The sequence below is a fragment of the Patiria miniata genome, unplaced genomic scaffold (genome assembly GCF_015706575.1).
Source record: "Patiria miniata isolate m_02_andy unplaced genomic scaffold, ASM1570657v1 HiC_scaffold_19, whole genome shotgun sequence".
Lineage (NCBI taxonomy): Eukaryota > Metazoa > Echinodermata > Asteroidea > Valvatida > Asterinidae > Patiria > Patiria miniata.
The window spans coordinates 13,929,543-13,953,127 of NW_024037057.1; the positions used below are offsets into that span (position 1 = coordinate 13,929,543).

Consider the following 23,585-nt stretch of genomic DNA (forward strand, 5'->3'; position numbering starts at 1 on the left):
GTTTTGCACTAAGTTGTCCTTATTTTTTTTTATTTTTTTTAAATTGCATTGTTCTTTAAGATTTTCAAAACTATTCCATGTCATCGCTCGTACATATGCATCATTGATTCATCTCCCGTGTCACTACACGCCGTTGCCCTTTTAAGATAACATTATCTAGATATATAATTTATTGATTTAATTTGAAAATCATTTTCTTTTAATGGGCCTGGGTAGGCAGAGCTTGTAGTTTTGCCTTGGGCTTTAGTGTTTTGTTGGATTTTGAGGTCGTTTTATTATAAACGTCTTTTCATTCCTGTTTATGTCGACTTTTTTTGCACCTTTGATTTTTACATTGTTTTAATTGTTGGGATCGATCGTTTGGTGTATTTATTTATATTATATTTTATCAACAGCTCCGCTCAATAATGTACCCGTTGTCTTTATTGTTGTCGACTAGTATCTGTGTATTAATAATAAGTTGACTATAAAATAATGTACTGTGTAAAATTTTCATTTTGCTTCAAATGGTGACTTATTTTGACGTTTCTAGTTTGTATTAGTGAAAGAAAGACGAACCTTGGTCCTTTAAAGACAATTTAGTTTTCACCTCAATACATCAAAAACGGTTTCTGGGAAAACTTTTTTTGGGGTAAGTTTTCAAAAATAAAATCACCACTCATGCGGACGATATAATACTACTGCATAACATTGTATTTGATCAATCGGAGCCTATCTTTTGTCCAGCTGGGGGGGGGGCGAAAACTTGTAACGAGAGCCCTTTTTTCACGAGTGCCAATTTTTTTCACAAGGGCACTCGTCAAAAAAAGAGCACTATCGTGAAAAAAAAAGGTATTCGTGCAGAAAAGGCATTCGTGAAAAAAGGGCATGCGTGAAGAAAGGGCAATCCTGAAAAAAAGGCACTCGTGAAAAAAAGACATTCGTGAAAAAAAGGGCATTACTATTTTTTGAGAAAAAGTTCAGTTTTTGGCGAGTGTATGCGCTCACTAGTTTTTTTCACGCGTGCCCTTTTTTCGCACAAGCGCCCTTTTCAAGAGCAGATTATTTACTTTTTTTGACATCCACCCCCTTATTCATCTCGCAAAATAAATCCACATAATCATCCACTGAACACACAACTTGGCAAAGAACAAAATGTAAAATCTCTCCGAGGAATCGACTAATATAGCGCCCCCTACTGACAGAAAGAAACAAATCGCCCAATTTCTCTTCAAAGCGCCCAGTTTTTATTGATACATTGTAGCTACATTGAGATGGTACCGAAAAACAAAAAGTAGCCCAATTGGGCGCCGGTATTTGGCGAATGCAGAAATCTGACAGACGACAGAAGTCCGAAGTGCAGTTGGACGCTCCAAAACATTTCAATAATTTCATTTATCCTTTTGCAACTGAAGAAAATCTCAACCAGTTTATGGTTGGCGAGACGTGAAACTGCAACATGTCTGAACAAACAGGTAATAAAAACAGTCCATTTGGGAAAGAAGGTAGTATCCGACGGTACTTCCATGAGCATGTTCAGCGCGGCGGAATGACACTTGACAGGTTGTGTGCAAAGTCTATGGAGAGTCTAGTTTCACATTTTGGCTTAGTTTGTAGGGTTTTTTGGCTTGAGAAGCATACTCACCCTCTTTATACTTATAGGCTAATCAGAAAGTGCTGCCTTTTCCGGATGTCTCATTTTTTCATGAAATTTCAATGTTGAAATTTTGATACACAAACGTGTGCAAACGAATCTGGAAATTTCACGAAAAATTGACATCTGAAAGTGAAAAAGGCAGCACTTTCTGATTGGCCTATAATTAATAAAGAGGGTGAGTATGCTTCTTTAGCAAAAAAAACCTATGAATTAAGCCTAAATCATGTGAAAATCAAAATTTGACAAAGTTCGACACGTTTTTGTAGGCCTACATGGTGGATGTGTGGCCTATGTTTATATACGTTTACGGAGGTAGTCCAGTAAATTGTGGGGCTATGGAGAGTCAAGAACATAATTTTCATTTCCTAACAAAACTGGAAATGTTTTTCACTCAATCCCAGATTTATTTTGGCACATTGACTGACTTTTAGTACTGAGATGATGAAGTAAAAGAAAAAGTGTCGTCAGACGTCAGGCTGCAACTTTCTTTCCTCAATGTGGTTTCGTTATAGTCCGAGTAACTTGGACCTAGTCCGAGTAACTTGGACCCAACTTATCACCTTTTTAACATTCGGACATGGTCTGGCGATAGTAGGGTCCAAGCTAATCCTTATATGCCAAGCAACACAATTCTGTCATTCACCCCAAAACCCAACATTGCCCAACAAAAACATCAGATTTCACCCTCCAAACGGCCTCCAAATTACTAGATACGCCAACTGAGGTACAAGTAGACATCGATAATAAAGATGGTTGTACTGAAGTTTACTTACAATCTGGATGAAAAGTGAAATTTCCCATTCAATTCCGAGAGCTCCCCTCATGATCGTGAACACGTTAAATTTCCGACTCGTGTTAATGTTTGAACGACGCGATTTGGTCTTCATGCCCAGCGTACATTCGATGGTCCCCGTATCCTGAGTGCGATTCCGTTACCAAGTGCGCGTGATGCATCGATTATGATAATGAGTAGAATGGATCACGTTTGTAAACACAAGTGCATTTCGAACGATAATAGGGGGTCGGGAACTAGGGCAGCTTTTATGGGCGGAAACCAGTTCAAGCTAGTTCCCGACTCCCTTTTACCGTTCAAAATGCACTTGTGTTTACAAACGTGATCCGGTCTTCTCATTATCATAATCGATGCATTGCGCTTGGTAACGGAATCGCACTCGGGATACGGGGACCATGGAATGAATGCTGGGCATAAAGACCACATCGCGTCGTTCAAACGTTAACACGAGTCAGAAATTTAACGTGTTCGCTATCGGGAGGGGAGCTCTCGGAATTGAACGTGAAATTTCACTTTTCCTCCGGATCGTAAGTAAACTTCAGTACAACCCTCTTAATCATCGATGTCTACTTGTACCTCAGGTGGCGTATCTAGTAATTTGTAGGCCATTTTGAGGGTAAAATCTGATGTTTTTGTTGGGCAATGTTGGGTTTTTGGGTCAAGGACAAAATTGTGTTGCTCGGCATATGGATTAGCTTGGACCCTACTATCATGACTATCTCCAGACCATGTCCGAATGTTAAAAAGGCGATAAGTTGGGTGCAAGTTACCCCGACTAGTTTCGTTATAACTCGATCGGTTGTCATCACAATCATTGTTGCCAATGTTGGTAAATGACGTTGGCGTTTGACATTTTTAACTGTTACTTTTTGAGTAGTGGTAGGGACCTACATGTAGCTTGACTACCTCTGGCCGTACACTATCACAAGCTCTTGTGCAGCCAGAGTGGCATTACTCCCTACGAGATACTGTATAGGCCTACACACTAAAAAAGTGATGTAGTGATTTTGCTACAGATTTTGATCAAGATTATCCTCTCATCCAGGTCAGCAATTTCCAAAGTAAGGGTACCTAGTCGTAGAGAAGACCCCTAAACGTGGCGTCAGTAACAACGTCACGCTCCAGCCTCGCGTAAATACACTCAAAATTGTCACACGGCACGTCATTTTGCCAGTAACTTTCTGTAAATTCACGCGCCAGCATCTACTGTGTATGTGTACATGTAGGATCTTGTATTGCCAAGAAATTTGAGGGGAAAAAATTACCTCGACACAACAAACGTACGAGCAAAACCTTTGAGTTTCTGAGGTCACGCACGGTGTTTAGCTGGTACTCCGAATCATGCACATGTATATGATATCCCCCCCCCCCACTTTAAAAAAAGGGGGGGGAGGCAACTTGTCCCCCCCCCCCATCCCCTACCGATTGATGCCCATGTGTACAGTTCATGACCTTGTGTTTGTGTGGCAGGCCACGCTGCGCACCCGACAACACGAGGTCATGGACTGTAAAAAGTGCACTCGCATTATAATGGATTCATATCAGTGTAGATACCGGGGTATGTCCCGGCATCTCTCCGTCTATTTTTTTATGTCTGGACATCTGATCTGAGATAGGCTTGCTCATTGTGGGGTCTCCAAATTTTAAAGTTGCCCTGCCAGAGTAAAGTTTTTTCTCCTAACAAATTTTGAAATAAGATGTTTTCCGCCCACTGAAAATAATATTTTTAGGTTGCTAAATGGCACCCATAATACACAAATGATAGCATGAATTATTGTTTGTCCGCAAATAATTCCACATTTTCGTGAAGTGATTGTTTTTGATGTCTCGTTTCAAAGTGACAACAAAATTGTTTTAGTATCTAGAATATTCGCAACTTTAATGAAACAAAATCTGTTTTCAGGCCTGAAAAATATTGGGGAAGTTCTACATGTAGCAACTTTAAAATCCTTTATCTAGAACAGAACTCAACCCATCAAATCCCAACAGCATGTTTTGTTGCAATCTGTCAGGATGGGCACAGTACCCCTAATAAACTGACAGTCTTTTACATTGGGTTGGCACACCTCCAGAATCAAAGTCAGAAATATGTGTGTGCAGTTTCTCATATGGTTCGGAATTTGCCAGGATGGGTATGGTCCCTAGTAAACCATGCTAGGGAGTTCTTTTGATGTGATTCAAAGCTCATACGAGTACATTGTACAGTTGTACATATGTCATACACTGTATGGCCCTACATTTTGTAACAGTCCTTGTATCCTCCAATTTTAATACGATTTTGCTCATTACATAAATGTATTGAATCACCACAATGCATTTGTATAATTTTGAGCAAAAAATAGCCAGAATTACGACATTTTAGGTTAGATTATGTGACATTTTTACAGCTTGTCCAATGGTGCACGGTTCTCATTCTTTCAATGGATACATTTGGTCGTTTTTAATTCTAACATTGATGATAACCCAAAAATGAATATTAGAATATCGGTGAACCGGCAACTTTGTATAATTTTGACATGCCCGCTAAAAATACTATCACTCTGTAACATTTGGTGTCAGCAAAATCATGTTACAGAGTGAACTTTTCCATTGAGTAAATTAACATTTGTAGTAACTGTCAACTACTCTAAATTGTAAGTGAACAAAAGTTTTTTTTATTGACCCTAACCGCCCTGAATCCTTCAAAATCCTCTTTGCCATGAGTGGAGGAATTGGGAGGATTGAGGTTACATGGCAAAAGTGCTTTACTGCTTTCGTAGGATGCACTTTGTCAAGGTCTTGGGCTGGACCTTGTGTTGTTTTTGCTCAGCCATGCATAAATATAGGCCTGGAATTATACGTGTATACACATGTATACATACATGTACATGTACATGTACTTCAAATCCTCCGTACTGCTCCAGGATGTCACTGGCCAAGCCTATACAAATGTATTGACAGTCACTGCCGCAGGATTTTGCAGGATTCAGGTAGTGGTCACCCCTCCTCAGACCATATTCAAGAAGTAATGGAGGAATTTGCAGGATTGAGGCTAAATGCTATTTTTCCATGAGGCCAATTGGATGATTTTGCAGGATTGAGGCTACATACGGGTTAAATAAAGAGACTAGAAGACCAAAAGTGGAATTCAAAGATGCTTTCACAAGAAATAGCTACAGTAGATACCAAGTTTACATGTACATGGTTTAGATATTAGCAGATCAGTTTGGTGTCATCAAAACATGTTTATAATATGGTGTGATACCGTACATGTACTTTGCAACTGCACTCTGAATTTGTCAAACTTTTGTCAACAAGTTAAGATAAAAATATATCCTGGATGTTGGCTTCAAGGAATAAAGATGTGTTCCCCATTTTATTTTTCGAGTTTCATCCAAAACGAAACAGAAATCGGTAGTATTTTTTTCTAGCAATCTACAAAAAGTTAGTCACTTTTGAATGAGACATTGATCGATAAAACCCATGTACCGGTACATGTATATCAGGCATGCAACTTTTCCTCGGATCAGCTGATTTCCCCTGTTTTTATTCTCATTTCTGCCATTCGAAAATGAAAATCACTGTACAAAGTCTTCTGAATTTTGGAATTTCCTCTTTTTTCATGTTTTTGGTGAATTTACAGTTGCATGCCTGATTTATACAACTCTATAATTGAATTGGTTCTTTGAATTATTGGCTGCCAGACAATTTTATTCTTGCAGGGTAGGCTGGTTCCCGCCCCACAATCAGTATTGATAACATATGGACCGTGATCCAGTCCAGGATCTCTTTGTGCCCAAAACAAAAGACATGTTCAGAGGGTTACAGGCTATAGACATCGAAAGAAGGAAAAAGGAGGTTTCTTGTTGTGGTGGGAATATACAAGGACAGTTTTTGAAGAAAAAAAATTCGAATTTCCTACATGTACATAGTATGTACATGTACTGTATGTACAGAATACATTTTGTACAAAACCATATTTGTTTCCAACAGCATTTCACTGCACCCTTTGCACCTTTTTTCCTCAAATTAAATTAACCCCCTTTGCTTTGAAATTGTACTGCCTCCTGAATTTTATTGAATTATGAAGTTCTTTTTCCAGCTGAGCTTGTGCTTTTTTCTCTCGCTCTATAGGCCTACATGTAGATTACCTTTTCATTTTTGACAAAAAATTGACACCCGCAGCAAGAGATCCATAAGGCCCAAACAAAAATACTCTGCTTCCAATCACATGTACATGGCATTCAAAAAATAGGGTAAGCACATGCAGGTAGGGAATTTTTTTTGGGGGGGGGGGGGGGGGGGCGGGGGCAACTTTTGTGTGTGTATGATCATATGGAGGTGTCTACATGTACATGTAGTCAAGGGTAAGGGGTGTTTGTTTTTTCTTCTCAATTTTTCCCGTAAAAATTTAGGGTAGGGGCTGTCAGAATAGGGTTGGCAAACCGGTAAGCATATTTAGCCTACATGTAATATGTGCATACTAGTGCTACTAGCAATGTTGGTCTGATTTCGGAAAGATTTCCATATACAAGTGTACAATGTATACGAAGTTCACTCAACACCCTGTGTACAAACCCTATGAGATTGGACTGAAAAATTCTACAATGTAAGTGTTTTCTAAGAAAATGCTTGTATTTTCTCACTGCTCAAATTGACTTTGATGACATGAAATTGCTATCTGGGGGCTTGTTAGTCAATACAGAGGAAAATTAGTGAACTTCGTAGATGGAAATCTTTCCCTGATTTCCAGAAGCATTATACACTGTACATGTGAAAGACATGCATGACATGCAGAAATGTACTACATACATTGTAGGCAGGCCTTTTCAGTACACGCACACGTACGGTACATGTACGTGATGCCTTTGCGACAACACTGAACGATTGTAAGTGTCATGTGTAAAGGAAATAGGCAATCCTTGAAAGGTGCCACAAGTACTTGCAACGGTACTTGTACACGTGTGTACAATGAATAATCAGTGAACTGAATAACTTCTAGTATTTATAACAAAAGGTGGGCAAATAACTGGAGGCCAATCAATCTTCCACTTTGTCGAACATGAAAGGAATAGAATTAATATAATTCTCTCCTTGCAATGGACTTTAGGCCAAAAAAAAAATAGTTCTGCTTCCGATTACATGCCTTTCAAAAATAGGGTCGGTCGGTCAGAATTTTTTTTTTTTTGCCAATTTTTTTTATGCAGATTGAATGGGGTATTCAATTATATGCGAAGTTTTAGCCTGAACTATTTCTATTGCACTACGAAAGCTATACACGAAATGGCAACAAAAAGTGAGTAAAACCTACCTTTAATTATTGTCAATATATTTACGTTCGATAATTTCAAAAAATAATGGAAAATTCAGGCCGTTCGCACCATATGCACAACGCTAGTCAAGACGCGGGGAGCTGGCCAAAACTCTTGAGGTGTGTGATGCGTGCGTGTGTGGCGAGCGGCCCACCATGGGCCGACAGACCTGTTTTTACGGTCAACAATTTCGGGAAACACGCGGCATGTATCACTCCAAATACGAGTAGTGCGATCTCAAAATGAACTCTTGAACACAGAAAATACATACACAGACAAGCTAGATCAATTCCGTAAATTAACTTGCAAAAATGTTCTTTCTCCATCGGTGTTTTCTTGGCATTTTTACGATGTCGAATCCGACCAGTTGACAGTGGCCTGCACTGTACTGCTATCGGTCACATAGCTAGCTGTGGACTGGTTACCGCATTTTCATTATGTCTTCTAAATTGGCCCCTGCGCGCGGCGGGAACCAGTCGTCGCCACGTGATTATAGTCACCGTGCGTGACATCGAATTGCGAAGTACAAATGTAGTTATATCGTGAATCGAATTTGTAATAACGGAGGTTTCTTTTGAAAAAAAGCGAATGTAAGTAAGAAAACAATAAATACAAGCATTTTTGGATGCAAAAGGGTTGTTGAGAGGTATTTTGTGAAGACAGAAAAGACAGATTTTATTTGTATTTGGGCAATTCTCCATGGGAGAGCAAAAAATGTCAAAAATAAATATTGACATATTAAACCTTTTTCGTACTTTTTCCAGACCTCAATTAAATGGGGAATTCAGTTCAAAAAACGAAATTTAAAAAAAATACAATTTTCTGGTAAAAACGGTGATTTTTGCAATTTATGATTAAAAACGTTCAGATTTGGTAAAAAAATAAAATTTTGTGTATGTATTACTTTCTGAATTATAGGGAAAAGATTTGATTTATTTTATGATGTTACAAGTTACTAACATTACTCAGGGTCATTAAAAAAAAATCTAAAAATATAAATATATATATATATATAGTGTAGGCCTTCATTTAAAAATGTCAAAATTAGCACGTAATTCCGTTACCGAAGAAATGGCAAAAGTTACTTATTTCACAAATTTTCTTGTTTTTTTTCTACAAATCATGTATGTTGAGAAAAGACCCTACTATAAACATAAATGAAAAATAAAAACTTTAAAATAGTAATTTCTTGGCATTTTTCCAAGTGGTAACGGAATTACGAAACGGTAACGGAATTACGGTAACGGAATTACGCATGCACAAAGTATGCACACTTCCCCCAGATTATGTACATGACATATTAAATAGGAGATTTGCATGTAAACCTTGGACAATAACTTTAAATACTAAATTACTTGTTAAATCATTTCCCTCTTTAATTTGCTATTATACAATTAAAAATAATCAGGTGTTCCATTGATATTTTTTATTTTTACTTTTTCTTTTTTACTATTTAAAAAATGCTAATAGTTGTTTGGATGCTTCAAGGGAATATATTCAACATTTGCAAACATCAGAAAATAAAACTACCAAGTTTTTACGAAATACCTTACTACACTGTAGGATGTTGGTAAATGACAGTCTAAAGCATCCTGTAAAATTATGGCACCTGGTGTGAAGTAATTTTCAAAAAAATGATATTTTTGTATACATTTCCAACGGTGGTCGGCCGACCACCGTTGGAAAATATTAACTATTTTTCAACTACTGCTTCAACTTTATACTCTTTCCAGTCCAAATTTTGTTTGCTACACCTATTTGTTACATGTTCATGAACGGGTGCAGGCCAGCTAGTCTGGTTCCCTTACCTTCCACTTTTCCAGCATCTATAAATTGATCCATTTTATCTTTAGTGGAGTCAAGGAACCAGACTACTTGAACAGTTTAGTTTTTCTTGGTTTTCCAGCATTTTCGAACGCAAAACTTCAAACATGTCAGTGTAACAATATTTGATCTATTATACTAACCCCTCAAATAGTTCAGTTCTGAAAATTACAGCAAAAGCCAATGATGTACATTCCCTTTAAATATGTTGCCAAAGCCGTTGTCGGGTACCCAGAGAAAATATATTCCACAACAAGTATATGAAAGTTGAGTACCAGACTGTACTTGTACTTCTACTTGGCATAACTTAACATCTTCCCTTGCTCAGAGATGCCAACCAGTACAGTTTTATTGTATTTTCCACGATAAACTAGTGAAATACGATACAATTGTTCATAGTAAAATTTGATTTTCGTAAAAAAAAAAATATACATTGCTAACAGGCAATGCAGCCATCACCAGATTGCTTTCATTTGACCTTGACCTTTGACCTAAAAAATGAAGCCCAGACATGTTTAGGCCTACATTTACATTTTGATCTGCTTATTTTCACTGAGCTTCCCTTTGTGGCATTTTATATACTTCTAAAATTTGTATTGTGATGAGTTTATGTTGAATTCAATGTTAATGTATTGCATTTACCTATTACATGTAAACCTATGGCGTAATTCCGTTACCGCCCAGGCGTAATTCCGTTACCGTGATTAAAATGCAAATTATGAAAAGAGTGATTATTTTTTCAACTTTGTTCTGCATCGTAGTTAACAACAACCCTGAACTCTACAAATAACAGGTAGTGTCCAATTTTAAAATTTCAAAACTTCAGAGAGTTTTATTAATTCATGCGAGAACTCAAATATGCTTGTCCTCCGTCCGTAATTCCGTTACCGATATTAAGCTCCGCCCCTTAAAGGGTAATCTTGTGGGATTTTTTTTTTTTAGCGGTCAATCAATTCTACTGGGTCTTGGCTCCTTTTCCATGTTTAGATTAGTTGCCTAGCATTGAACATATTTTCTTGGGAAAGAATAATCCTTGACAAAGTGACAAAATTCCGTAATTCCGTTACCAAAGAATTGCCCATTTATTCAATTTTTTAATTTTTTTTTTTTTTTTTGAATTGCCGATAAAATGTTTAGGGTCGCAGCCTAAAAATACATGTAAGGTCGGTCGGGTAACCAGAAGCAGAACTATTCTTTTTTTTGGCCTTACGAACATACACATACGTGTACAAATGTTATGAAGAATCTCTGCAGGACTACAAATATACACCTTACATGCGTTTGTTTATGGTGTAAATCGAGGACACCCACGTGCAACATCATCGATGAATCGAGGACAGGAACCAAATCGAGGATGACCAAGATTAGAAAACGTGTACAAAACCAATGAGAGCTGTTGCGAAAAAGTACCAACAAAAGAGAAGAGAAGAGGAACAAAAGAAAATCTTCGATTTACACCATAAAAAAACATATGTGTACATGGATACATGTATGTGTGCTATTTTTTGTAAAAACATTTTCTAATCATGAGGCCAGAATGTTATTTTGTTGTGTATTCAAAACTTGTCAATTCAATTTCAGAGCAAACTTGTGTTTGGCTTTTCAGTAGGCTAACTGTTTTAAGTTAATTGTTTGTGAGGCTGTGCAGAATAACGGTACCGGTAGATTAAAACCCTAACCCCCCAGGTCGAAATAAACTAGAGAAAAAATATATTTATTTCCTATTGAAAATACATTTTTTAAAAATCTATTTTTTTCCATTGTATTTCGACACCCCCAAAAATAGCGAAAAAATAGAATAGTGAAAAAATATCTTTTTAAAAAATAGAGGTAAAATAGGTTGCTATTTTTAAAAAATAGCATGCTATTTAAAAAAAATGTTATTTTTTAAAAATACAAACTGTTTTATAATACGTGGACATACATGTTAATAGTACACATGTCCTTGTGGACAATAAGCATCTTTAGCAGTCCTCAAACATACAGTACATGAAGTGAGCAAGCAATATGACTGCATAAGAATGGAATAATTGAGAAAATACATGTACATGTATGTCTATTACCATGAACAGTAATAATGCTGTGACAACACAGTGTCCAAACAATTAACATACACATGTATACATGTACATCATGCACTATCAAGTTACCAAACAGTTTGGTTCAACATGCTACGGGTGTGCGTGCTTTTTCAGCAAAATACAGCTTGAAAAGGTACAAGAATGTTACTCATAATTGTCCTGGAAAATCTACTAACCATGTGGTGCACTTTTCACTCCATTACAGTGATTTGGATGCATTTTAACCCCAGATATACTTGCCCCCATTGCACACATCTCTACTGCAGCTGTGCTTCACAAAGGGCTCTCAGAATGCAACTGACAAAATTCAAACTTGCCACACACACACAGGATGTTTATCTGGTATGCAAATAAAGTGCTTGGCCTTCAGATTGTGTTGTACTGAGCATATGTCTACAAAATAGCAAAAAAATAGTCCATGGTTCTCATAAACATGTGTAAGTGTCCAGAAAATAGGCGAAAAATAGACTGTGGACCACACAAAAATGTCTAAGTCTCCAAAAATAGTCATAAAATAGCGTGCAGTTTTAAAAATAGAAATAAAATAGAGTGGCAAAATGTACTCATTTTGATGTAATAGAAATAAAATATATTTTGTTCTTATTTTCTAGGAGAAAATAGCTTAAAAATGTATTTTCAATACGAAAAACATAGGATTTTGCCAGAGATTTTCTATGAGGGCCCCTAGGCCCTTGTTGCTTACAACCATCCTCAATCCTCCAAAATCCTCCAAAATGTTTCAACTCCGCCTAAATTTTTCAAAATTGTCAGACAGTCCTGCCTCAAAATGCATTCATCCTCAATCCTCCAAAATCCTCCTCATCCCAAAACTTTGCACTCGTGTTTAAATGAAGGATAACCAACGCCAAATCCTTCAAAATCATCAGACAGTCCTGCCTCAAAATGCATTCATCCTCAATCCTCCAAAATCCTCTTGTGCTTCATTCACCATTCATCCTCAATCCTCCAAAATCCTCATGTGCTTCAATCACCATTCATCCTCAATCCTCCAGAATCCTCATTTGATTCAATCACCATTCATCCTCAATCCTCTAGAATCCTCCAAAACCGCCAGGAGGATTTTGGAGGAGTGAGGTGGGTTAGGGTAATATTCGATCATCCACCAAATAGCATTTTTTTTTCCTATTTCGATACAGTATGTAGTTGGTAAAAAAATGTGGGCGTCTTGAGATATGAGAAATCCCTGTTTAGACCAGTTGAGGATGTCAGGTGTTTACGTGTGCAGTGAGCCACATGACCGAACGTCTGATATCCTAACATGCAAATTGTATCCGACCTCGTGCACGGGCCAATTATCAGAGTCGCCTTGAGAAACTGTGATGCCAGTTCAATCAGAAATGTGGACTACATTTTTTTGTGTGTAAGCCATTGATTGGTTAATTTGGCTGCCTTGTTTTCAGAAAACAACGACGGGAATACAAAGGCCCGGTAGAAGGCACCTGCTAAATGGTCAAAATCTCGAGGTCAAGATGCAGTTTTGCATGATTAATCGTCAAATCTGCTCGCATACATGTACATTGTACATATCATAGACCCTTGCTGTGTAAGAGGATCTTACTACATTTGTACTGCTCTTAAGCGCCTTCTGAAAGGAAACCGTCAGTTAAAGTGGTTTTCAATCAGTGAACTGTAAATGTCCCCTAACATACATGTATCCCCAAATCCATCAAAAGCCATCTCCAAGTTTTGGGGACTTGGGGATATTCCATACATTATAAATGTGTAGTCTGCGACCTGAATATGGGTACATGTACATTTGAGTTAATTTGGAAGAAGTTCAATGTACAGTATTTAAACATACATACCGGTACATGGGTATACATCATTGGGACTAATTACAATGTACATGTACAAGTATCATAGACATTTAAGATTGTGTGTACATTGTACATGTATACGTGTATGTTGTACACGTTACCCGGTATGTGTACAGGTATGTTCATGGCTTGTGACACGTGTATGGCATGAAAATGTGATCATGTATCGTGTGTGTACATTGTACAGTTGATTTGTATACATGTACATGTACATACATGTACACATGTGCACAGTGCAGTAGTGTGCACATCTGGAATACTTGTACAGTCCATTGATACTCGGATGCGGGTTCTTAAACAGGCATTCCTTCATCCTAAGTTGCCGGCGGGATCCAGCGCTGTATTATTTATAAATGCCTCCCGTCCGAGCACGTACTAGAACACAGTCTGCACAAAAGCCCACGCAGTACGGTACGTGCTGCATCCATTCTGCGCCTGCTGCACTGACACAGGAATACCTAATGGGCCAACTGTGCTAACGGCCAGCGGTTAATACAGTTGTAATATCATGCTTCATTGTGCATGCATTGCCAGCCTGTGTCAGACAGGCAGTGGGAGGCAGTTGCGGGAGGCAGTTGCACTGTGTGATTGGACACCATACAGTACTGTGCAAATTCACCCTGAAATTGCGCCAACAGCACTTGTCATTTATCTCATTTGGCATTTCACTGTGTTTAAAGGGAATATACATCATTTGCTTTTGCTGTAATTTTCAGAAATGGATGGAACTGGGGGGTTGGAATACATGTATATAGCAAATATAGTTACACTGACTTTTTTGAGGTTTTGGGTTCGAAAATGCTATAAAAACCAAGAAAAACAATCATTTTCCTGTAGTCTGGTTCCCTGACTCCATATCAGAAGAAACAGAGCAGTTTACATACATTGGGGAATTGTAAGGTCAGGGAACCAGTCTAGCTGGCTCGTACCCGTTCATAGGTTTGTAATCGATTGCAAACAAGTGCGATGGTCAATTGGGGCCAGTATTTGAAAAAAAAGCCAGTTGTTTCCAACGCTGATCGGCCGATCAGCGTTGGAAATTGATACAAAAATACCACTTTTCTTGAAAATGACAGTATACCAGGTGCCATGATTTTACAGGATGCTTTACACTGTCATTCACTAACAGTCCAGCAAGGTATTTCAAAATGATTTGGTAGTTTTATTTTTTGATGTTTGCAAATGTTGTATTTTCCCTTTAAATGCAATACAAGTACATGTAGGGCCTGTGTTTTTATGTACCGGTAAGGGAAATGAGTTCACATGTACCGGTATGTACCATACACTGTACATGCACCAGTAATTTGTCTACAGGCAGTCATTTATTATACACCCGCACTGTGACTGAGCTGGAGTAGCTTTGTACAGTATAATTGATGTTGCATTCCGTTACATGCAGACATTTCAAGGGAATATACAACATTTGCAAACATCAAAAAAATGAAATGATCAAATTATCACAAAATACCTTACTGAATTGTTAGGGGAAAAGCATCCTTTAAAATCGTGGCTCCTGGTGGGCTGACATTTTCAAGAAAAACTGTATTTTTCCGACGCTGGTCGGCCGACCAGCAGTGGAGAAAACTGGCTTTTTTTTTCAAAAAATGTTCTTAATTTTTCATATTTAGTTATTCTGACTTGCCTTTGCAATTGATCACACACCTGTGAAGGGGTACAAGCCTGCTACATGTAGACTGATTCTCTGACCTTACAATTTCCAACGTGTATTAATTGCTTCGCTTCATCTTACAAAAATGTAAGTGGGGTCAGGGAACCAGACTACGAGAACATGATAGGTTTTCTTGGTTTTTCCAGCATCTACAAGCCCAAAACCTGAAACAAATCAGTTTAACAATATTTTATATAACATACTAATCCTCCAAAATCCATTTATTTCTGAAAATTGCATCAAAAGCAAATGTTGTATATTCCCTTTAACCCTAACCGCCCTGAATCCTCCAAAATCCTTTTTGCTAATTGGAGGATTTTGCAGGATTGAGGTTACATGGCAAAAGTGCGTTGCGGATTTCGGAGGACGCACTGTGTCAAGGTCTTGGGCCGGACCTTGTGTTGTTTATGCTCAGTCATGCATAAATTTAGTCCTTGATTATACTTGAAATCCTCCGCACTGCTCCAGGATGTCACTGCCTCTGCCTCAGCCTATTGACAGTCATAGCCGGAGGATTTTGCAGGATTCAGGCAGTGGTCACACCTCCATGGACCATATTCAAGAAATAATGGAGGAATTTGCAGGATTGAGGCTATATGCTATTTTTCCATGAGGCCAATTGGAGGATTTTGCAGGATTGAAGCTACATCCTAGCAAAAGGGCCTAGGGAGTTAAGGTTAAAGGTACCGTAGAGCAGACCAAATTCGTAATACCTGTATGTTCATTGGTTTTTTTTTTAACCAACAAACACTGACAAAAGTGCTCAAAATGTAAGATGCATTTTAAAAATAACTAACCTGATGAAGTTTTAGCTCTGTGAACATGGTGAATGTTGTATCGAGAAAATTAACAGAACAAAATACATACATGTACATGTACATGTACATGTAGTACATGTACACAATACAATGTATTCTGGATCTCGACTTCAATTCCCAAGTTTGCCAATTTGAATCATATTTTGAGTTGCACCCTCTCCCGAAGTCAGCATCAGGACATGATTCTCATTCCGCCAGTTTTGCCCAATTGCAAACGGGGACGGATTTCCAAAAAAATATGTCACTTGACACATCTTTGGAATTGACCTTTTATTGCTGTTTGTCTTCAAAAGTCCCCCATGACTCGGTCCTACTTTGCCTAACAATGAACAATAAAAAACTTCCCCATAACGCGGTGTAGGCAGGGCAATTGCATATGTATTGTACATGTACCGGTACATGTACATTTACACATGGTACTGTACATGTACATCATTGTACATGTACCAGTAGCATATGTACATGTACATGGTCCTGATACACGTGTAAGTTTATCATTGTCTGCACTATTTTGGAAAAACCTCATTTGCAGCATGTTCAGTAAAATGTTGCATCAAAGGCTTAATTTAAATTCAGTTTTATTGTATTTCCAAATTATAAGCCCTTGATGCACGTAATTATTTATTGTCCTTTTTTTTTAACTCCCTATAAACTTCAAGTCCCATCACATGTACATGTACATGTACATATGTAAACTACTGTAAATTACATGTACGGTACATATGAGTCAATATTGTGCCCCTACATGTACATGTACATTGTGCATGTTAATACCGGTACAAAGAACTTGAGAATATTTCTTAATTCAATTATCACTGGTAATGTGTATCTGTGAATTGACTTGAGACATGATTTTTCAGAAATTATTTTCTTTTCAGGACTATACATGTGTACTGATATAACATGTATAACATGTATACTTGTAGTATACCCAGCCCAAACATGTCAAACAGTTTGGCCTGCAGTTACATGTATGTTTGACCTGATGGATCTTGCTTCACTGAGCAGACAATTGTCACCTCAACACTTGTAGCCAAAATACAAATATGCCTTCAGGGTTCGGGTTAAGTAAGAACATGTTTAAGGCTTCCATTAGTCAAATGATTAATCTTTTTTTTCCCATTTACATGTACTGTCCACTGCAGATCCAGCCTACCCTCCAGACCAGCCCTACCCGACCCAGCCCACGGCACCCGGCTACCCCCAGCAGCAGGCCTACCCCTCGCCCCCGGGTTACCCAGCCCAGCAGGGCTACCCACAACAGCAGGGCTATCCACAACAGCAGGGCTATCCGGCGCAGTCAGGGTACCCGCAGCAGCAGCCGCAGCAACCGCAGCAAGGGTACACCACCCAGACCTATGTACCCCAGGCCGTCTACACGCCCCAGGGACAAGTCACAATTAAGGTGAGGGAGGATTTTTCGCTGTCTACTGTTGGTCAGAAACCGGGTCCATACTTCTAACATTCTAAAGGAGAAAATATTGCTCAGCACCTTTTACTTTGTTTATGAACCTGTTACTTTGTTTAGCAATTTTAGCATCATTTTACGGTAGTTTTGTTACGGTCATTTAATTGTCCTGCTATTTAAGCAGTCACAGACAGTCAAAATTCCACTTACCTTGCTATACTTAGCAGTATCAAGTTACTTAAAATCAGTCCAAGGCGGTCAATCCTGCTTTATGTTAGCCTTTAGTCAAGTCCCACGCGCCCATACCCGGACCATCCGGACACGTAACGCACCCTGGATGCTGGCACGTAAAAAGACTAGCACGAGCAGCAAAGCCGTGAGGGCCTTTACTATCTCGTGGAACTACCGGTAATCACTTATTCATTTATTCACGTAATATAATCAAACAATATAAACCAATCATCTAACAGTGGTTTGCGGTTACCAGCAACAGCACGCGCGCCATGGCTGTCTGGCACCAGACGACAGCTGCATGATTTACGTTAGTAATTCTGCATTTTCATTGGTCAATTCACAACGGGTAATGCATTATGCATGTCTATCAAATCGGTAGACAAATGTAAAGAAAAACATAAGCGTTCTCCACGAGATGGTAAAGGCCCTCGCGGCTACGCCGCTCGTCCTAGTCTTTTTACGTGTCAGCATCCGGGGTGCGTCACGTGTCCGGGTAAGCGCGTGGGACTTGACTAAAGGCTAGCTTTACGTATGTGGGCTGGGAATTCTTACGGGTTGAAAACAGTCACTTGATTGAGTTTGACTTCAAGGACAACTTGGCACAGAATGTATGTTTGCATCTATAGGAGGTGTAAGCTCACCTACTACATGTTCACAAGTATGATACTTAAGCTTGCCTGCAAACTTGCCTGAGTTGATGTTAGGGTATACAAAGGATTCCAGGCACAAGGCACATTCATAAAGAGGTTGTGGAATGCTCGAAGACATTTCCGTCATTTTTCGGGTATATGTACCGGTAGCCTAAGGTATGATGAATAAAAACGACTATTGTGTCTGTCATGAAATGAGTACAAAAGGTACTTTTGAGAGCTGTTTTTCAGGTCCTGTTTTGACCCGAACGTACAATTTGTGTAAAAGTCGTCGTTGGGGGCAGCAAACAAAACATAGTCAATCGTGACGTACATTTCTGTAATAAACAGGACTCGTTAATCCTACGCTGCATCGGGAGTCCTGTTTATTATGTCACAATTTAGTAGAACGTACGCAAACAACTTAAGCACGTCAACTTAAGCGCGTCATCTGCAGCGGATACGCGCATGCATTGCGCTGTTGCTAGAGCAAAATGAAACGCTCATTTGCTGATCGTGCGTTTCGGTTTTGGGCCTATGGGCTTTGGTAACGCACCTGTAAAGAATACAAACGCAGATATGCAAAAAGCTGAACAAAAGCCATTCAAAATTCCGAATTTTTCATAGGTTTGTGCACAAACATGGATGCGCCCAGCAGGCATCACTTTGTACATGAGTCAGCACTCTAGTAATTTAACCCTAACCGCCCTGAATCCTCCAAAATCCTTTTTGCAAATTGGAGGAATTTGCAGGATTGAGGTTACATGGCAAAAGTGGGTTGCTGATTTCGAAGTACGCACTGTGTCAAGGTCTTGGGCTGGACCTTGTGTTGTTTATGCTCAGCCGTGCATAAATTTAGCCCTTGATTATACTTGACATCCTCCGCACTGCTCCAGGATGTCACTGCCTCTGCCTCAGCCTATTGACAGTCATAGCCGGAGGATTTTGCAGGATTCAGGCAGTGGTCACCCCTCCATGGACCATATTCAAGAAATAACGGAGGAATTTGCAGGATTGAGGCTACATGCTATTTTTCCATGAGGCCAATTGGAGGATTTTGCAGGATTGAGGCTACATCCTAGCAAAAAGGCCTAGGGAGTTAGGGTTAATAAAGCTCTGTTATAAAACTACATGTAGAATGTACATGTGTACATTTCATACATGTGTACATTGTACATCGGTGAAGGGTTTAAACCAAGTATCAGAAATCTGATATTATTCTTGTTTTTAGTTTTGGCATTGTGCTTTTTTCTCCAACAGACTGGCGCCCCGCAGCACCAAGCCATGGTCAGGACAGAGATCAGGATTGAGCCCAATGACTATCTCTGCTTCTCCATCTTCGTCATGCTGTTTTGCTGTCTGCCGTTTGGAATCATTGCCCTCATCAAGTCCATGGATGTAAGTATCGCAAGGTGAAATTGCCAATGTTGTAGTTTGAGACCACAACCTCCAGGGCCGAGGCCACAACCTCTGAGGAAGAGGCCGAGGCCACAACCTCCGAGCCACAACCTCCGAGGCCAAGGCCGAGGCAAGCTTCAGGTATTAAAATATGTCATAAATCACTCAAACAACATGAACAAGGCTTAGACCTGATCCCGGATGCAATCTTGTCCCTGTAGGCTAGGCGAAGATGCTACGTACATGTACGTTAGAACTTTCAATGCAACGATTTACCAGTTCATTTATTCGTGCGTATCCGCTTAAAAGTCTATTTCGTTTCACAAAACTCACTGTACTGTGGCCGCTTCTGAAAGGTTTGATATGGTAAAGAATTAAACTGAATTGAAATGGAAAACACATCAAAGTGGGCAGACTCGAGCCGGCCTCGACGGATTCGTCTCGAGACCTCCAACACTGGAAATGCCTTGTTGCTATTAATGTAAGTGGAAGTTCAGCCTCGACTTAGTGGGATGGCGCGTCTCCTTTACTAACCCCTGGCTGTGAGGAATATGTAAACGACGCTGACCAGCTATTCAGAGCGTACTGCGCGCGTATTTCAAAGACTGCACGCCTAGTATAATGCATCACGCACAAACATTTTGTCAAGATTGCATGATGCCTGTACAATATGGATCTTGGCAGCCTCATTTTTCGTCCAAACAAACCTGTAGGTTGTGTTGTAAAGGGACGACAGAGGTTGTTAATTTAATATAAATCTTAATAACGCGATATCGAATTTCATATTTCAAAATTTTAAGCATGGCTTCGCATTGGTACATCAACTGCAGTCGCATGTGTACATCGACTGCAGTCCTAATTTGAATGTGCCAAATATTCCCACAATTAAATAACACAGTTCCAGGGGTTAAGATCGCGCAAGGCGTGATGGGAACCAACATGGCGCGGCAAGATCGCACCCATGGAAACGAGGTGGGGGGAGGTTTTACATTGTATGTAGAACTCTGAATGTTCCTTATGGAGTCCGCTCACGAATTGTGACAATTACAATGTACAAAGTCATAATGGAATAGACACAATGCATACATGTACGTGCTGGTTCGTGGTTGTGTGATGTACGTAAGGTATGCACTTGTTAGCTTATTGTGAATGTGCACATGTAAGCCGTTAGCATTTTCACATTATAACCACCGTCTAGGGCTGTTCATTTAAAAAAAAAAAATAGTATTCGATTACTTCAAAATACATTTGACCGAATATTCAGATATTCAAAACTGCCACCTGGAACTGCGTGCTGCGCCAGTCAAATGTTGCATGCAGAGTGCGCCAGTTAGAATTTGCATGCGGCGATCAAAATGGGCCACTGGAGTGTTTTGCAGTAAGCTTTTTTTAGTACTGTTAAGGGGGTCCGCTCATAAGTCCGACGCCTCATAGGTCCGACGGCTCGTAAGTCCGACAAAATCGCATCCCCTAACCAAATGACGGCCCATAAGTCCGACGCCTCATACATGTAGGTCCGACGCCTCATACATGTAAGTCCGACGCCTCATAGGTCCGACGCCTCGTAAGTCCGACAAGTTAAACGTCTCATTTTTCCGTTGTCGGACTTATGAGGCGTCGGACTTATGAGGCGTCAGACCTATGAGGCGGAATAAATAAATGTTATGCCTCATAAGACCGAAATTTCAGACTTACAAATGTATGAGGCATCGGACCTATGAGGCGTCGGACTTATGTTAAGGGCTTTAACCTGCTAAAAGGATGAGAACATTTGAATCGCCATCAACCGAAAAAGGTTACCGTCGACAAAACAGTGGCACCTGACAATATAGCACCAAACTTTGCGGTAAAATAACATCACACTGGTGTGTGGGTTTGTGTAGGGTGTAAATTGAGGTCACACATCATTGTGTCATTAACAGGTGCGTTTTGTGTGCAGCTTTTGACCATGAGTGAGTCAATAATCTAACCCTGTTTTTTCCCCTTATAATTGCACAACAGGTGCGTAGCCTAGTGGCAGTCCAGGATTTCGCGGCCGCCGGCCGCGCCTCCCAGTCCTGCAAGAACTGGAACATCGCCGGTCTGGTGACCGGACTCATCGTGGAGGTGGTGGCCATCATCATCATCATCGTCTGGTTTGTGGTCTTCGGCAGCACGGTGTCCAGCATAACGTCCGACTTCAACACCTACATTGACTCGGATTACTACGGCTAGCCCTGCTGGGCTGCCCGGGTTTGTATCTAGAGTTAACAACAAAAAATAGCCAGCTACATGTACGTTGGGCTGTGGCTGCAATATGGCCGCATCCAAATGACTTTTAATGGCTGCGGCTACCAATAACCTGGATTTGGGAAGTGGCTTTTGATTTTTCCATAGGCACATGCATAATTGCAAGCCTTAGACCAGTAATCCGGACGCGGCGTATGACTGTCGGTTTGCATTATGGGTCATTCCATAAGTTTGGGGTCCAAAAGTGTGACATTTTTTGCTGTCCCTGAACAATTACACCTGACCTGCGTAAATTGCCATGCAAGTATCATTAAAATTCACTTCAAGCTATTTTTTTTCTTTTTTTTATTGGTAGGTACCAGGGGCGTCAATCACTTCTCAAAAGTGTGGGGCGGGGGGGGGGGGGGGGGGGGGGGACATACCTTGATCAGAACTAATGCGATCTGTGGTGCGACTGTTCAGACAGCAGGAGGGTTAAAGAATGTGTCCTGAATTTACAAAATCTTTTATACAACACCTGAATAAATTCCCCGTCATCTGATTGGTGGATCGTTGATCACATGTCATTGAATTATTCGTACCAGCGCGCGTGGCGCGCAGCGCACAGTGCAATGGAAGTTCTATTGCACTGTGAATGGAACTTCCATTGCACTACAGGTGTCACTGCTGCTGGTGGTGGCGCTGTTTTAAATCGAGATAAATTGAATGTGATTGTTCTCAACCTCTTGAACAATCACATTCAATGTATTATTCGGTGACAGATGAAATGTTCCATTCCACTCAGCTTTGCCTCGTGGAATGGAACATTTCATCTGTCACCTCATGAAATTAGTCTTACCATTGCACTCACAAACATTCATTATTTGTATACTATCAGATGTAACAGGGACACACAAAATTGGACCCCAAATTTCTGGAGTGAGCCTAATCATTTTAAGATCTCTCTTTTTTTCCTGCCTAATGGATCACAATTCACGCATAGTCAAGATAGTGGTAACCTTTTGCATTGAGCAAGTGCACAGAAAGGGAGCATTTCTGTCTCGCCTGAACTTTGTTCAGGAAAGAGACTTTGCAATGACCATGTAGAGGTCTGTATACGTATGGTATGTACCGGTGGTACACATGTAAAAGTTTCATAAAATATAGGTCTTATGTGAAAAGTTGAAGTTTAATTGAAACCAAACTTTGGTCATAGATGCTATTTATAAAACCTCATCCACAGATTCTGTGTCTTGATTGGCCAAGAGCGAGTCACATGATACTTTCTATTTTTGCTATCTTTCTGTGCACGGCCAAAAGTACTATACCATTAGCAACCAAAGTACTATTTCCACGGTGTGGACCCCAAATTTGTGTACAAGTGCATGCTGGTGTGCGCTTTGCGCGTTGGGCGTAGCGCGTTTTGTTCCAAAAAGAGCGCGCCACAGAGTTGGGTTCAAACATTTCGCGAAGGGGTAGTTTGGAAGAGAGAAATACATTTTCCACCAATTTTGTATTGAAATGGAAGTTTATTTCAACTGTGTTCAGATTTAAATAATTTAAAATATTAAAACCAAGCAGAATCTGTGGGTGAAGTGTTATAAAACAAATATTGAATGCTTTATCTCGTGGTGAAGTAAACTAGCCTCCCTCGGTGACCCATGGACCATTCTATTTTCCCTCGGCTTCGCCTCGGGAAAATAGAATGGTCCATGGATCACCCCGGGAGCCTAGTTTTACTACACCACTCGAAGCATT

At 39.8% G+C, this 23,585-nt stretch overlaps 1 protein-coding gene across 1 annotated transcript; it reads left to right on the forward strand.

The window, feature by feature from the left end:
* Positions 1 to 1,257: 1,257 nt before the first annotated feature.
* On the forward strand, positions 1,258 to 22,212 carry LOC119725864 (cell death-inducing p53-target protein 1 homolog). Its single transcript, XM_038197456.1, has 4 exons — positions 1,258 to 1,454; positions 17,096 to 17,355; positions 19,482 to 19,619; positions 21,621 to 22,212. The coding sequence occupies exons 1-4, from the start codon at positions 1,439 to 1,441 to the stop codon at positions 21,831 to 21,833; spliced, it is 627 nt and encodes a 208-aa protein (XP_038053384.1). The 5' UTR covers positions 1,258 to 1,438; the 3' UTR covers positions 21,834 to 22,212.
* Positions 22,213 to 23,585: the final 1,373 nt, after the last annotated feature.